The 13498-nt window shown below is 46.1% G+C and overlaps 1 protein-coding gene across 4 annotated transcripts in view; it reads left to right on the top strand.

The window, feature by feature from the left end:
• Positions 1-10707, top strand: part of KHDRBS3 (KH RNA binding domain containing, signal transduction associated 3) — a 194355-nt gene extending 183648 nt beyond the window's left edge. For 2 of the 4 annotated variants that reach the window (XM_046018870.1, XM_046018892.1), the window contains exon 9: positions 1414-1716. In XM_046018870.1, coding sequence (XP_045874826.1) covers positions 1414-1505 — 92 coding nt within the window. In that variant the 3' untranslated portion in view covers positions 1506-1716. Of the gene's footprint in view, positions 1-1413; positions 1717-2986; positions 3046-10110 lie in introns of those variants that run through there. The other 2 variants (XR_006820274.1, XM_046018882.1) reach the window with 2 other exon arrangements.
• Positions 10708-13498: the final 2791 nt, after the last annotated feature.

Below are 13498 nucleotides of genomic sequence, written 5' to 3'. Positions count from 1 at the left end.
TGGGAGTTATTCCATAAAGGTTACAAAAGCACTGAGCAGGGGGTGGGGGGCCATAAGGTGCTCTCTGTCTTATGAGGAGACAGCTAAACCCCACTTAATTCAGTGAGCGCTGGTAGAGATGCTGGGGAATCCAGGTCCAAAGTCTCTATGCAGAAGGAGGACAGGTTTAATTAAAAGAATTGGCGGCAGCAACCTAATGATTGTAAGAAGCTCCTTTGCCGGAGGGCAAAGAGATCAGAGAACAGGAAGCTTCAATCAGTTGCAAAGCTCTGATAAATGCCTCCGGTACCCAGTGCAAGTGAATCAGGATTCTGATTAATGGATGTTCTGACATTTCTCTGAACATAACTAAAAAACCATTTTCCGGTGCTCCTTTTGAAGTGCATTTTGTTATATCACCTGCCCCAAGCCGTGATGACCTCACCTTGGATTTTTTTTTTTTTTTTTTGTAACAAACACTTAAGAGAAATACCTTGGTTTGCTGAATGCTGTCTACTTAAATGGATGCAAGTTAGCTTGAGGGAATGACGTTGATTGCATGTTTGTATCAAAAGAAGAGGTCATTTTAAGTATTTTTCCTTCACAGCCTTTTCAGATTGGTCTCAGTGGACACATGGCTTTTAAATTGCTGTATGTTGCCACAGAGATGTTAACTGTTTGTTGTCGGAGACTTGTAGATGACTCGTTGAGAGCGCTGGGATGGAACAGGTGTTTAATTTCAGGAGATCGAGATGATGGAATGCCTTTTGTTATTTGTACACTTGTCTGGTATGGATTTAGTATTATGATGAGAGAGATTTGACATTCTGTCTTCGAGTTTATTTCATATTCGGAAAGTACTATTGAGGCTACATTTCCCCTGAACAGGACTTCAGTTCACTCTGTCGGTGTCAGGACCCAGGACTCCCTCCCACCCTGCCCGCCCCCACACTGCTCATTGTGTTCCTCTACTTTTGCCTGCACAAATCTTTATGTGTTGTCTTTGTTTTTGCCGTCAAAAGAAGTCTGAGTGATCCTCTTCCCATTCTCTTTCCCATTCATAAATGTCTTAATGTTTAGCAAAAGGCAGTTAGTTCAGTTTGCTGTTTGAGTGTGTGAGCTTTTGTTAAAAGTGACTGACCAAAAGGAAAGTTCTTACAAAGTCGGTTTCCATTTAAGACACAAAAATCATTTTTTTTTCCCCCATACTGATAGGTATTGTTAGTGGAGCAACCATTTTCTATTGTGTTTGTAATTTTTCTCTAAGTAATTACCCTTGTTTTTGTTTCTGTTTTTTACCCCTAGTACCTCAGGGCTATCTGTCTTCAATATGACATCTACCACTGGTTCAGGGTTAAGGTAGATTCTGAAAAATGAAGCCAGCGGGATCCGTGGCAATGATCTAATTGTGATTCGATATCTTACTGATTTTAGGGCAAGAGGACTGGACTAACTCGAGACACAAGGCACCTGCAGCGAGGACCGCAAAGGGCGTCTACAGAGACCAGCCCTACGGGAGATACTGATTGTACTGTCTGGTGTTGTGAAATAGCCAGTCTCCACCAGTCCTGTGTACTGTTCAAAGTAATGTTTTTCTATGAACAATCCCTTTTTAAATAAATCAAAATGCTTAAAATCTGAATGGATGGAAGTTTAAAACTACTTTGTGGAAACATCAACCTGGGCAGAAAAAAAAAAAAAAAAGACATGTAAAATTTTGTTATTTCCAGTCTGTATATGAAAAAAATAGGTCATCAAAAGGAAAAAAATAACTTTGATTAACTAGTGTTAAACAAAAAACTAGGTTTACTAAATATGTTAATCCATCCTTTTAACATAAGCCTCACCTTTCATTTTAAAGGTTTCCATAGCAATTAGTTATTTTATCTTTCAGCCATATGCTAGTTTTTTTCTCTTGCCAACATGCGTAAAAAGGGAAGCCAATTACAAGTGCAAATAATGTGGTATTCTTTTGTAACTCAAGTCTTGAAATGTTCTGTAGTGTTGAGCAAAGTCTCCTCTTGCTTGATACTAAATAAACTTTTGAAAGAAATTCCGTGTGTGTGAGCTAACAATTTCATGTTTCTCTTATTTAAAAAGGCCTTCATAAATAGTTGTAAACAGGGAAAGAGTTCATTTAACAACGCTTGTCATAAAAGGGTCACACTAAACATTGTACAACTGACTTAAAAAATGGTATAAAATTAAATGTACCATTCTATACTCACCGTAGATTTAAATGCTGTTTAAAGAGTCCACATGGTGTTAAGCTGCGTGAGTAGCACGTTAAAACGACGCAAAACCAAATCTTGTTTAAAAACTGGTTTTAAAATAACTACTGATTTTCTGAAAAAGATGTGATCAGTTTTCATCTTGTTGAGCGTTTTTTCACTAGTGCAACTTTGGATTTTTTATGAGAATTTTGGTACCTTAATGAACACCTCGCTCCATGCTGGAAGCAATAAGCACAAAGCTTTTAAAGACAATCTGACTTGACTAATTGAGGTCGCACTCGCCAAGGCTGAGGATGTGTAACCCTTAAACGGTCTTCATTGTCAAAGGTAAATAAATCAAATAAGATTTTAATCTCACTTAATTTATCTTAATATAACTAATAAAACCAGGGAGATTACAACTTAGCAAGTTTCATTATCCATTTTAGAGAGGTTTTAAGATCACCTAAATTCTCATTTTAAAAAGTTTAATTTGTTTTAGTAATCTAAAAAGCCTTAGTTCAGTCAGTTTAATTGGGGCCAATTATTCCCTATTAAACAAATGTAAAACCTCATAACTAGTTGTTTGTAATACATTCTTTGGTTAGTAATTGAGGGCACTTCTTAAAACTGACAAATATTTAATAAAGTTATTCTTTAATCATTTGGCTTAAGTTTTGTTCTTTTGGTTTTTTTTTGTTTGTTTTTTTAATTGTAGATGATGTAAAATGTTTAATTTTTGTTTCTTAAGAGATTTCCTTCTCTTTGAGTAAAAAAGTCTTTTCTTTTGTTAGGAAATGTCAGCCATCTTGGGAAGTCAGAGGAACTGGTTGTGCCCAAGGAGCAAACAAAGGTGAGTGCCTTTTGTTCCAATTATTGTGATGTGTTATGGAAGATGAAGACAATTTCATGCTTATGTAAAGTCCCATGGAAAATATCCCACGTTCGTTCCTATTACCAGCACTGGTGATTACGGCAAATTAACTCCTCCAGTCAGAACAGAAGCTCCCTGAATATAAACAAGTCAGACCCAGCCAGCCTTGCTGGTGCCACGGAAGGCAGAGGCGTAAGTCGTCACAGCAGTTAATACTTGGGTTGCTTTCTTCAATAAGAAATCGAAGCCCAGGCAGTAACATGAAAAAATGTCCAAACTATTAAGGCAAAAAAGCAGTTCATCAAGCCTAACGTATAATACGACCCCAATTTTATTTTTTTTAAAAACTGACTATGTGTACCTGCTATATATTTGTAGGTAAAAAATTATGCTGGTATGCTCCAGATTTTTGACAATAATTATCTTAGGCTTGTGAAGGTATGATTTTGTGTGTGCATGTTTCTGTCCTTTTTGAATTTTGCAAAACAAGTTATTATTTGTATAAGACAAGTAACATAACAGTTGTTTTATAAAATTATTTTGTATTTTTTTTTTTTAAGTTAGGGATCTGTAAGGAAAATGCATCATTAGTTTGGTTTCAGGGTATTCTTGTTTTTTGTCTGTTTTGTTTTGTTTTTCTAAACCATCAAAAACACTACTTAGGCCCTGACATCACCGAGTGTCTTGCCTTTTTTTTTTTTTTAATTTTTTTAAATTTTTTTTTTGTTTAAGATTTTATTTATTTATTTATTTGACAGACAGAGATCACAAGTAGGCAGAGAGGCAGGCAGAGAAAGAGGAAGAAGCAGTCTCCCTGCTAAGCAGAGAACCCGATGTGGGGCTTGATCCCAGGACCCTGAGATCATGACCCGAGCCAAAGGCAGAGGCTTTAACCCACTCAGCCACCCAGGTGCCCCGAGTGTCTTGCTTTTTAAAAGTAGTTGTATTTTAGCTCTGCCCCTGACTATGTGCCTTTGGACATCAGCACAAGGAGAATGATGCTTAATGCATGTAGTTGTTGCTAAGAATTGAGTGAGCTAATACTGTGAGTGTTTGAGCTGATATTGTGAGTGTTTTGTAACCTAAAAAGTATTACAGTAAATGTGAAGTTTAATTGTCAAGTTGAATGCCCGTATTTAATGTGTATGGGAAATAGCTGAGCCTTTTTCCCCTCCAATAGCCAAAATTCACCTGAAATAATTACCTTAACTGTTGGGAAGAGAATAGGTCTCTTTATTCTCATGGACCAAAATAAGATTTTTGGTTTTGAGGGGGTTTTGGGGGGGTGGGGTAGGGGGACTTTTCTTGCATAGAAAGGGAATGTGACTCATCATGCGTTTTTTCAATGTGTGGTTTTAATATTGGAATTTTTCACTCTTTCCTCCTTAGTAAGTAATTTTGGAGGGGGGATTAGCATATTGAATAATAATGTAGGTTTCTTAAGTGAGCGATTATAGATAGGTCCCTAGAAGGTAAACCCCCAGATGGTCTTCAGAGCTAATTCATAGGAATTATTGTTCAGTGTTATGTTTATTTTCATTTTATAGAGAACCCATAGCCCCACTGACTATAAAAAGGGATCGTGAACCAGAAAGGTCAGGAACCAGCAGGAATACTTTTGGACAAGAATCCTCCTGCTTGGCTTCCAAGGGCTTCCCATTTTTAGCACATAGTCTGCCGAGCCTTTTTGCTTCCAGTTTCCACATGAAGACTCTGCTGTAGACACTCGGTCTTCCCCACCCCTCAGAGCACGTTGCACTGTTCCCAGATCCTTCCTCTAACCTTCATCTACCCTCCTGGGATTAGTTTCTCTCCTCATTTTACAGTATGTACTAAGCTTGAGTTCTGTACTAGACACAGAAGAGGCACCGGGAACGTAAAGATCTTTAAGACGTGGGCCTTCCTCAGACAGCGGTAATTCAGGATGGAAAGGAAGCGTGCTCGCCCCTGTTCCTTCACCTACAGAAATCGTGCCCGCTCCTCAGGACTTGGCCCAGTGCCCTCCTGAAGTAGCACGCTGAGTTTATACTCATGTTAGTAATGTAGGTTGGTCACATGTTGCCATTAGGACCAAGCATAAGCTTGTCATTCTCAGTAAATGATTTCACTGAATCCTCACAACTATAAAAAGGTAAGTGTGGCCTCCATTTTACAGAGGAAGACACTTCAGCTTCAAAACGTGAAATCATTTAGGTAAAAAACTCACACCCAGCAACTGGTAGAGCCAATTTTAAACTTTAATCCAGAGTCTCTGTTGTTGGCCAAGCTCTGGACTAGCACGGACTCCCCCATCATCTCTTTGAGTGCAGGGGCTCGTCTACATGTTGCCTGTAACCCCCAGGGCCCCGAGCGCCATCAGCACACAGCTGTTGTCCTGTAGTCCCTTCCCTGTCTCTTCTGCCCCCGCACCAGATTCCTTCGGGAGAAGTTCTTGGACAGTATTTAGGTTCTGAATCGTCTTCTGATCAGGACGTCCAGCTTGAATCAGTATCCGTGTCCACGCAGATACGTTGTGCTACAGATCCTGGAAGTTCAGTGCCCATGACATAGTCCTGTCCTTGAAGACGCGACAGCCTGTTGGGGAGATGGGCAAGGAAGGAGTCCGTAGGACACGTGCAGGCGCGTGGAGGAGAGACCTGTCTGCCAGGCGGGTGCCAGCAGGGGCGTGAGCGCCAGTAGGAGATCACCCCAGCACAGAGGGGAAGGTGTTCTGGGAAGCATGCGTATCCCCGCTCTGTCGTTTACCAGCTTGATGACCTTGCTTAATTACCTGACCTCTCGGGACTGCAGTCGAGATGGCAGTGTCCCACCCAGAAAATGGCCCAGGAATGCTGGCTGCCTCGGTGTTACTGTGGAAGGATTAGAAACACGTGCGACACTGATGTAGGGATTTGCTCGTTTGTTGCTTAACGTGAATGCGTGGAATGGTAAGAAAGCACGACTATCCGGGAGACGGCGGCTCTATGAAGTAATCAGAGAAGGCAACAGATGTGCTGTCTGGGCGGCAGGGAGCACAGAATGAAGGGTCGCACACGTCCCTCTAAGAAGCTTAGACACAGTGACCCCATTTTTCCCTTGTAACATCCTCCTCACCTCTCGGCTTGCCCGCTCCCTCCCCCTGGGCAGAGGAGGGCCTTGTAAGTCTCCGCTTCAACAAGAACTTTGTACCAATCTCTGTTTGCACTGGCTATTGATCTGATATCCAGACACAGAGTGTCTTAAAAAATAGGGCTCTAACCTTTCATCCTCTCAGTCTCCTCTCAGCAGCGTAAGTGTTCAGCAAGTCAATGACTATGAGAGAGTGACTTTGTCAGTGGATCAATAGGATTCCCTGCAGACAGTGTTAGGGGCACTTGGGAATAGTTAGCAGAGACCAAAAAATACCCCAACAAAAACAAAAACCCTACTCATGTCCACAGGATTATAATTCAGAAGGTCTAGCTCCATTGGTTTAACTCAAAATTAGTGCTTCTGGTCATTGTGTACAGAGAAATGAATCCCAGAGTCTAAAACCAATAATTTGGAGAAAAAAATAAAAATGTCATCAAGAGTCCAATTAGCCAAAATAGAAGCCACTTTATAGGGTTTAGGTAATGAATATAAATAATAAAGTTTGTTATTTTCTATGCAAATAAGATCTATTTGCAATGATATTCAGTGTCTTGTACAGATAGAAAGGGGAAAAAAACCCTATGATTATATTGAAAATCATGAAATCTACTTTGTCTTGATTCTGTGTCCATCTTTCAGAAAGGCTGTAGAACGTTTTCAGATCTGAATTGCATCCTCCTCTTATCTAATGGAAAATCCCATCCAACTGAGGTTGATTCTCAGCGGAATTCGATTTCATTGATTGGCACCTAGCGCCAAAATTGTTTCAGACCGTAGTGTGATGAGCCCCTCACTGCCCGCCCCGTCCCCCACCCCCCACTCACACTCTGGCGTGCAGCGTAGAGCTCAGGCTCTTGGCTTTGAACCCAAAGCCCAGCATGATTGTGTTCCAGCCTCGCAGCTGCACCACCTTTACCACTGGACGTCCCTCTCGGTGCTTTCTTGTCTGGGTTGTCCTCTGCCTGAAATCACGTTTCCTTACCCCTCTCAGCCAGCTCTCGGCCCAGTGAGTCATTGAGGTCTGTCCAGCTTCAGAGTGAGCCTGGAAGCTTCCCCTTGTCCCGGAAGCTTTCCTTGGAGTTGCCTGAATTCTGCAACAACTGTCCCTCAACGGATCGTTCATGCACCTCTCCACCCACCCCCACCAGCGTAGAAACCTCTAGTGTGTGCCCCATGCTTATGCCGTGCTTATGCCCGGAAAGGACCCATGTACGCACAGTTGAATATGCGAGTGAGTGAAATGAATGAGGTGGCTCAGTGTCTCCACAGCAGAGGAGAGTGGACTGGGACGTCCTTGGCCTTACCAGGTGGAGTTAGAGTCATCCTTGAACTTGCAGAGAATTTGGCAGGTTCTTAAATGTGGCCATTCAGGTGTAGACAGAGATACCGAAAAGTCTCATTTGACCACCACTGCTGGCAAGACCCCGGCCTTACTCATGTGTCCATATCTGCGGCCTCATCTCTGACAGGCCCAGAAATGGGGAGAGAGAAGAAACGGGCAGACGCCGTGTGAAGTGAGCCGGGCTGGAGCCGGAGGCGTTGTCTCCGGGCTGGATCTCTGCTCCGCTCATTGACGTGTCTTTCTCACCAACTACAAGACGAGGCTTTTTGAACGTGGAATCGTGTCTTTCTTGACTGGTCCACCCAGATGCCAGCATCATGCCTGGCACACAATGGGGGCTGATGAGGTGTTCAGTGTGGAACACAAGAGGAAGGGAATGAATGAGCCAACAACCTTGTAATTCTTAAAATGCCAGCCCTGAGCACTTTGCAATATTAGTTTGGTTTCTTAGTGGAAATAAGATAGTTACTTCTGTGACGACTGACTTTTTTAGTGGGAGGAAATGGGAAGCTGGGAAGCCAAAAGATGTCCTTTATTTAATAGGTAATACATGTGCTTGGTACAAAATCCAAAAACTCCAGGGGTATATGATGGAACCCCCACGCCCCCAAGAAGCTGTTGGCATTGGTTTTTGTATATTTTTCCAGCAATAGTCTGTGCATAAGCAAAGCACATGTTTCTTTTCAAACTATTACCATTTCGCATACGAAACAGTACACTGTTTTCTACCCCCTTTGTTTCACTTTAGAGGGCATCTTAAAGTTCATTTTCTACCATTCTATACTGTAAGCCTACCTTTTTCTATTTATTGACTGAATAAGAGTTATGTGGCTTGTACTTCAAACGAGTATTGATGGACATGAAGTCCACCCCCAGCATTTGCGCTCGTCAGTGCGAGTGCTGGGAAGCCTAGCCCTCCGTCTCCGATTGCACACGTCTGTATACAACTTAAGAACCAATTTCTGACGTAGGGTCGTTGAACCTTTCCATCTTTTGTGAATATTACTGTATTGCTTTCCCGAGGAAATTCGAACCCTACATGCTGCACGCATTCCTCACTATCAGCTGTTAGCACCTGTGCCCCCCTCCAAGTGGGCGCCCGGCATGGGCTGGCACGGTGTGGGTCAGGTCCTGGCGTGGACGAGTGAGGCATGCGGGGGCATCGGACCCCATCAGAGCAGCCCCCGGGCCGTGTCTTAGGAGACAGGGTCAGCTGACAGACGCCGACCCTGGAGCCCTTCCTGCTGTGAGGCTCCCCCCACTCCCGAGCCTGAACAGATTTGCTTGGTGGGGGCCCGGGGTGCTCCTTTACAGTGTCCCCGCCCAGCTTTTCCTGTGCTCTTGTTCCCCAGATCCTGCCCACGCTTTGAGATCTTCCCTCTCTTCTTTGGCCAAAGAACCCTTTTTTCTGTTCACTCTGAGAGTCCCGGCTGCTGCACTCGATTGGCAAACACCTAATTTGGAGCTTCCAGCCAGAGCCCCTCCGGGTCAGGAATGCGTCCGTCACATTGTGTGCCCTGATACAGTCATCAGGCTGTTCTGGAAGGACCCATCGATGAACTAAACAAAACCCCAATTAATAGATTTACTTCATTCAATGTTTACCTTTTACAGCATCAGCGTTTCTGTTGCAGTGGCATCGATGGGTCCCAGCACACCCCCCCGCCACCCCCCCCCGCCGCCGCCGAAGCACGCGCAGGTGGCACCACATGGCTCCTGAGACGTGGCTCCCTGTCTCGGGCCATGTGCAGCGATCAGAGGCTAAGTGAAGGCGGAGGTGGTGCAGCCATGGGGCAAGGGGGCGAACCCCGGGAGGAGGGGCAGGAAAAGGTTTCGCAGAGAAGGGCAGGCATGGCCAGGCTGGTGTAGGTGAGCGAGGCGGGCGCTGACCAGGACAGGAAGCTGCGCCATGTGGGGGGACCTGAGCAGGTACCTGAGCCGGGAGAGGAACGGGGCAGTGCCAGGGAGCTGGGAGGGGCCAGGTCATGGGGCACCACGAGCAGTATGGTGCTGACAGGTCCCCGCAGGACCAGGTGTGTGTGACCAGAGCCGTGAGGAATAAGTGTCGTGACGGCCACTTCTCCACGTTGATTGGGTTCATTCTTCTTCCTTCTTGATGCCCATTGGGTTTTTGAAACAACAGTTATGTTCTTTGTAGCACATTAAAATATATTCCTTGGTGTTAGTTAATAAAAACTTGTAAATACATCTAAACGTTGGGTCTCATCTCAGAGGACAGGATGTCAAGGACTGTCCAGTGTGTACCCCCAGGGACCCGTTTCACATTTTGGTATTAGAGGTTCCATGTCAAACAAGGGCCGTTCTGAAATCAGACCCAAAAGCCTTGTAATGGAGAGTATTTTGATCCTCCTCACGCTAATTTACCAGGCATCTGCCTTACTGAACACAAATATTTTATGTTCTTAAATTTCTATAATTCTTATTTTGCCTCGTTTTCCATAAATATCCTTATTTCTGTTAAGTTTCTACTTGCCTCCTTCCTCTGCCTAAATCCTGCAGTCCCCAACAGAGCATAAATAATTATTAGCTTCTTGATGTATACAAATGTATTTCATTTTCTTCTCTTTCAGGGGCTTTCCTTCGAATTACGGACTGCTTAGAATTCGTCGACTCACCAATGTGCCTAGTCAGTAAATGAATTCACTTGGGAGCTTAAAAATCATCTGAATTTTTTTCACAATTTTATGTCCTGTGAAATGTTTTATAAAATGATATGCTTTTTTAATTTGGAAAGCCTGTTTTAAAAAAGGAAAGAAAATCGATCTTGTTTTGTGGTCTCCTAACAAAAACAAACAAATGATTTGTGTGTTACTTAATAAAAGCTGCCCATTTCAATCTCCTGCACTTTACTATAAACCTAGAAAAACAAAGTCTTGTTATTTCAACAAGCTCTAAATTTTGCACACTCGAGAACCATCTATGCCTGCAAACTCACTGAGAGAAGTCCAGATTATATACATAGTCCAGATGTGAAAATGATTTGTGTGTCTCAGTTATGGACCAGTAAATATGGACGTGTTCTTACAAAAGCATCCTGTCACGTAAAAGTTTAATATAAAGGTTTTTGCAGGAAGCAGAGTGGTACAGCCAGAAAAGAAAGCCGATTTTCATGCCTCTCTGTAATTTGTTATGGAACATAAAGGTCATAATCCCTGTGGACAGTATTATTCTGTTCGTTCTCCTTTCTTCATTTACTGGTACATTGTGACTTTAATTCGGTATGCCCCAGGAGGATGTTTTATTCCTTCTGCTGGAAGCTCACACAACATGTTTCCTAGTCTTGGAATTTCAGGAACAGTCTTGTGCATTGTTAAATTGTCACTCTCCTACCTCAAAGACACATTTCCTCTCAGACATTCACTTCGACAGCGTGCCACATTGGGAGCATTGTGTTAACCCCCAAGTAACTTGTAAGAAGCTCGCTTTTCCTTATCCTCTCATGATGCATCCGAAAAACAGTCTCCACTCGGCCATCATGCCTTTGCACTTGTCACACACAGATGTGCATCTCAGAAGCACAAGGATGGACAGACCCGGGTCGGAGAGGGTGCAGCACAGGCCGCAGGGGCAGCAAGTGGGCACCCGCCCCTCAGTGCTCGGTCAGGAGGGCTGTGCACAGTGACAGCTCCAGGGACCCTTTCTTTGAAATTAACTGAACAACCAGGAACTTCAAAACATAAGCCAGATTGTTACAAATGGAAAAAAAAAAAAAAAATTGAGCTTACTCATTGCAGTCTTTCCACCACGGAGTCAGGGACACTAGTCATAGACTCACCAACAGTCCCAGGGACTCGAACTCTCCAAGTCCTCTCCCGTCTGTTCCCTTCTCCTCACTCCCACTCCTCCCTTACTTAACTCACGAAACCCATACTTGTCAAGAATTTCTTCCATGCTGGGCTCTGCCCTACAAGTTAGAGCCGGCGGAGAACAGATCAGAGAGCCTGTCCTCGGGGAGCTCACTTTCCACCCGGAGGGGGCAGGCCATTGGCCACAAGCCCTGAGAGGGCCCAGTGGTGCTGGTGCCCTGGAGGAACAGGAGCGCATCATCGGGGAGGCGGGGGTTAGACTGATAAGGCAGCAGGTTAGCAGCACCCAGAAAAGGAAGCGCGTGAGCCACACCAAGACCCGAGCAAGTGCAGAGGGGCTGAGGCGGGGACAGGCTTGGAAGCTTGAGGAGCAGGGAGGGTGTTGGTGTCGAAGCGGTGGCACGAGCAAGGGGCAAGGAAGAGGACAGTGAAACTGGCGGGGGCGGGGGCTATCTGGAGCATGGAAGGTGCCTGAGAGCTTTATTTAAAAGGGAACGTGTGCGGGAGGCTTTGAGCAGAGGAGTGGTGTAACCCAACGTGTGTTCTAAGTCACTTTGGCAGCCTCCTTGAGAATGGGCTGTCCTGCAGCCAGTTGGAGATGCCCCCCCAGAGGCCATGGCAGTGAAGGGAAGAGGAAATGCTAGCCTGGCCCCGCGGGCAGCCGTGCAAAGTTTGGGGACCTGCCAAGCTCCAGACGTGCCTGGGAAGTAAAGCCCTTAAGCCTGTCCATGGGCTGATGTGGAGCGCAGGGCAGCGGCAGTGGACGGCACAGCGGACCTGGTGCAGGGCCGCTGAGGAAATAAATCCCTCCCTGTGATGGGAAAACGCAGGAGGAGTAGGGATATGTTAGGGATTGGCGGTGGGGACACACAGAGGCCTTTGTGACCCTGGGTGTCTTCGCAGAGTGAGAGCAGGGAGCAGATTCGAGAAAAGTTGCTGGAGAGGGGGCAGTTGAGGTGAGGGGGGTGGGAGGCGCCGGGAGGGATGCAGGGGAGTGGCCCACAGGGGAGGCTGGGCCCCAGCAGCACGGGACGCCCTGGGAGCAGGGTGGGAAGTCGGGGGCCAGCAAGGGCTCCAAGGGTGCAGGCCCCCTTGCTCTGGGGGCTCTGGCCCACAGGACAGACTTCCTCTCAGGGCACTGTTTTCCCTACTCGGCCCAGGGCCCGACCTGGCCAAGGCTCCTTGGGTGTCCCCACAGATACGCCTCGGAGCTGGGGGAAAGCCTGAGAGTCAGCCAGTGACCCACTGAGCACAGGAGCGCTGCTGAGCAGAGGAAGCCTGTGGATGCGAAACAGGACTTGATGACTTGACGTTTCTCCAGCTGAGTTCCCTTTGGTCCGTGTCAGACAGCTGAGCTCCCTCCTCCACGTCTCCTCCGCGGCCCCTAGCAGCCTTCCCGGCAGGGCAGCCTGAAAGAACCACTCCAGCATCTGACTGTAAAGGATCCCAGTGACTTCTCATGGTCTTAAAAATAACAGCCGATGGGTTTTTCAACACATTCGTATTCGATCCTGAAGCCAGCCTTTTAAAGAGGTTCCTCCACGGAGCTGTCCCCGTAACCCTGGCTGCGACGTGGTCTGAGCGTCTTCTGCAGGGCGACCTGGGCCAGGGGCTGTAGCACTGACCCATTGGAATCTCTAAGAAAAAGGTGCTTCTGTGGGAAGCGGACAGCCCCTCCTCCGTGGCCCTGCTCAGCAGTGACCTCCGGGGTTTCATTCCCTGCAGACCCTTTGCTGAATGTCCGGCTCTGACCTCTGTTCCGATGGCCCGGGTCCACCTCGGTGGCCTGTCCACACACTGGAACGTATGCGTGGGCCCTTCCCACGCAGCCTGCCCCACATGGCGCTTTTCCACTGCTCTGCCCTTGACCCAAGACGCCCTTCCTCCAAAGCGGCCCTCGTTGGGGCTCCTGGCAAGAGCCCAGCACGGCGAGTCAGAGCGTGGCCTTTGGAGTCCGGTGCTGACCAGAGTGGACACCCAGTGTCTCGGTTATCAATTCCTGCCGAACGAACTAGCCCAGACTTTCAGAGGTTTGCAAGGGCAAACATTTACAATGTCCCGTGTTTTTTGCGGGTCAGGAGTCTGGGTCACATTCTGGCTTGGAGTTTCTCACGGGATGGCCGAGTGTCCGCTGGGGCTGCGGGGGCCACTC

The sequence above is a fragment of the Meles meles genome, chromosome 1 (assembly GCF_922984935.1).
Source record: "Meles meles chromosome 1, mMelMel3.1 paternal haplotype, whole genome shotgun sequence".
Taxonomy (NCBI): domain Eukaryota; kingdom Metazoa; phylum Chordata; class Mammalia; order Carnivora; family Mustelidae; genus Meles; species Meles meles.
The sequence above is the reverse complement of the archived record's forward strand: the minus strand, read 5'-3'. Positions and strand labels throughout refer to the sequence as shown.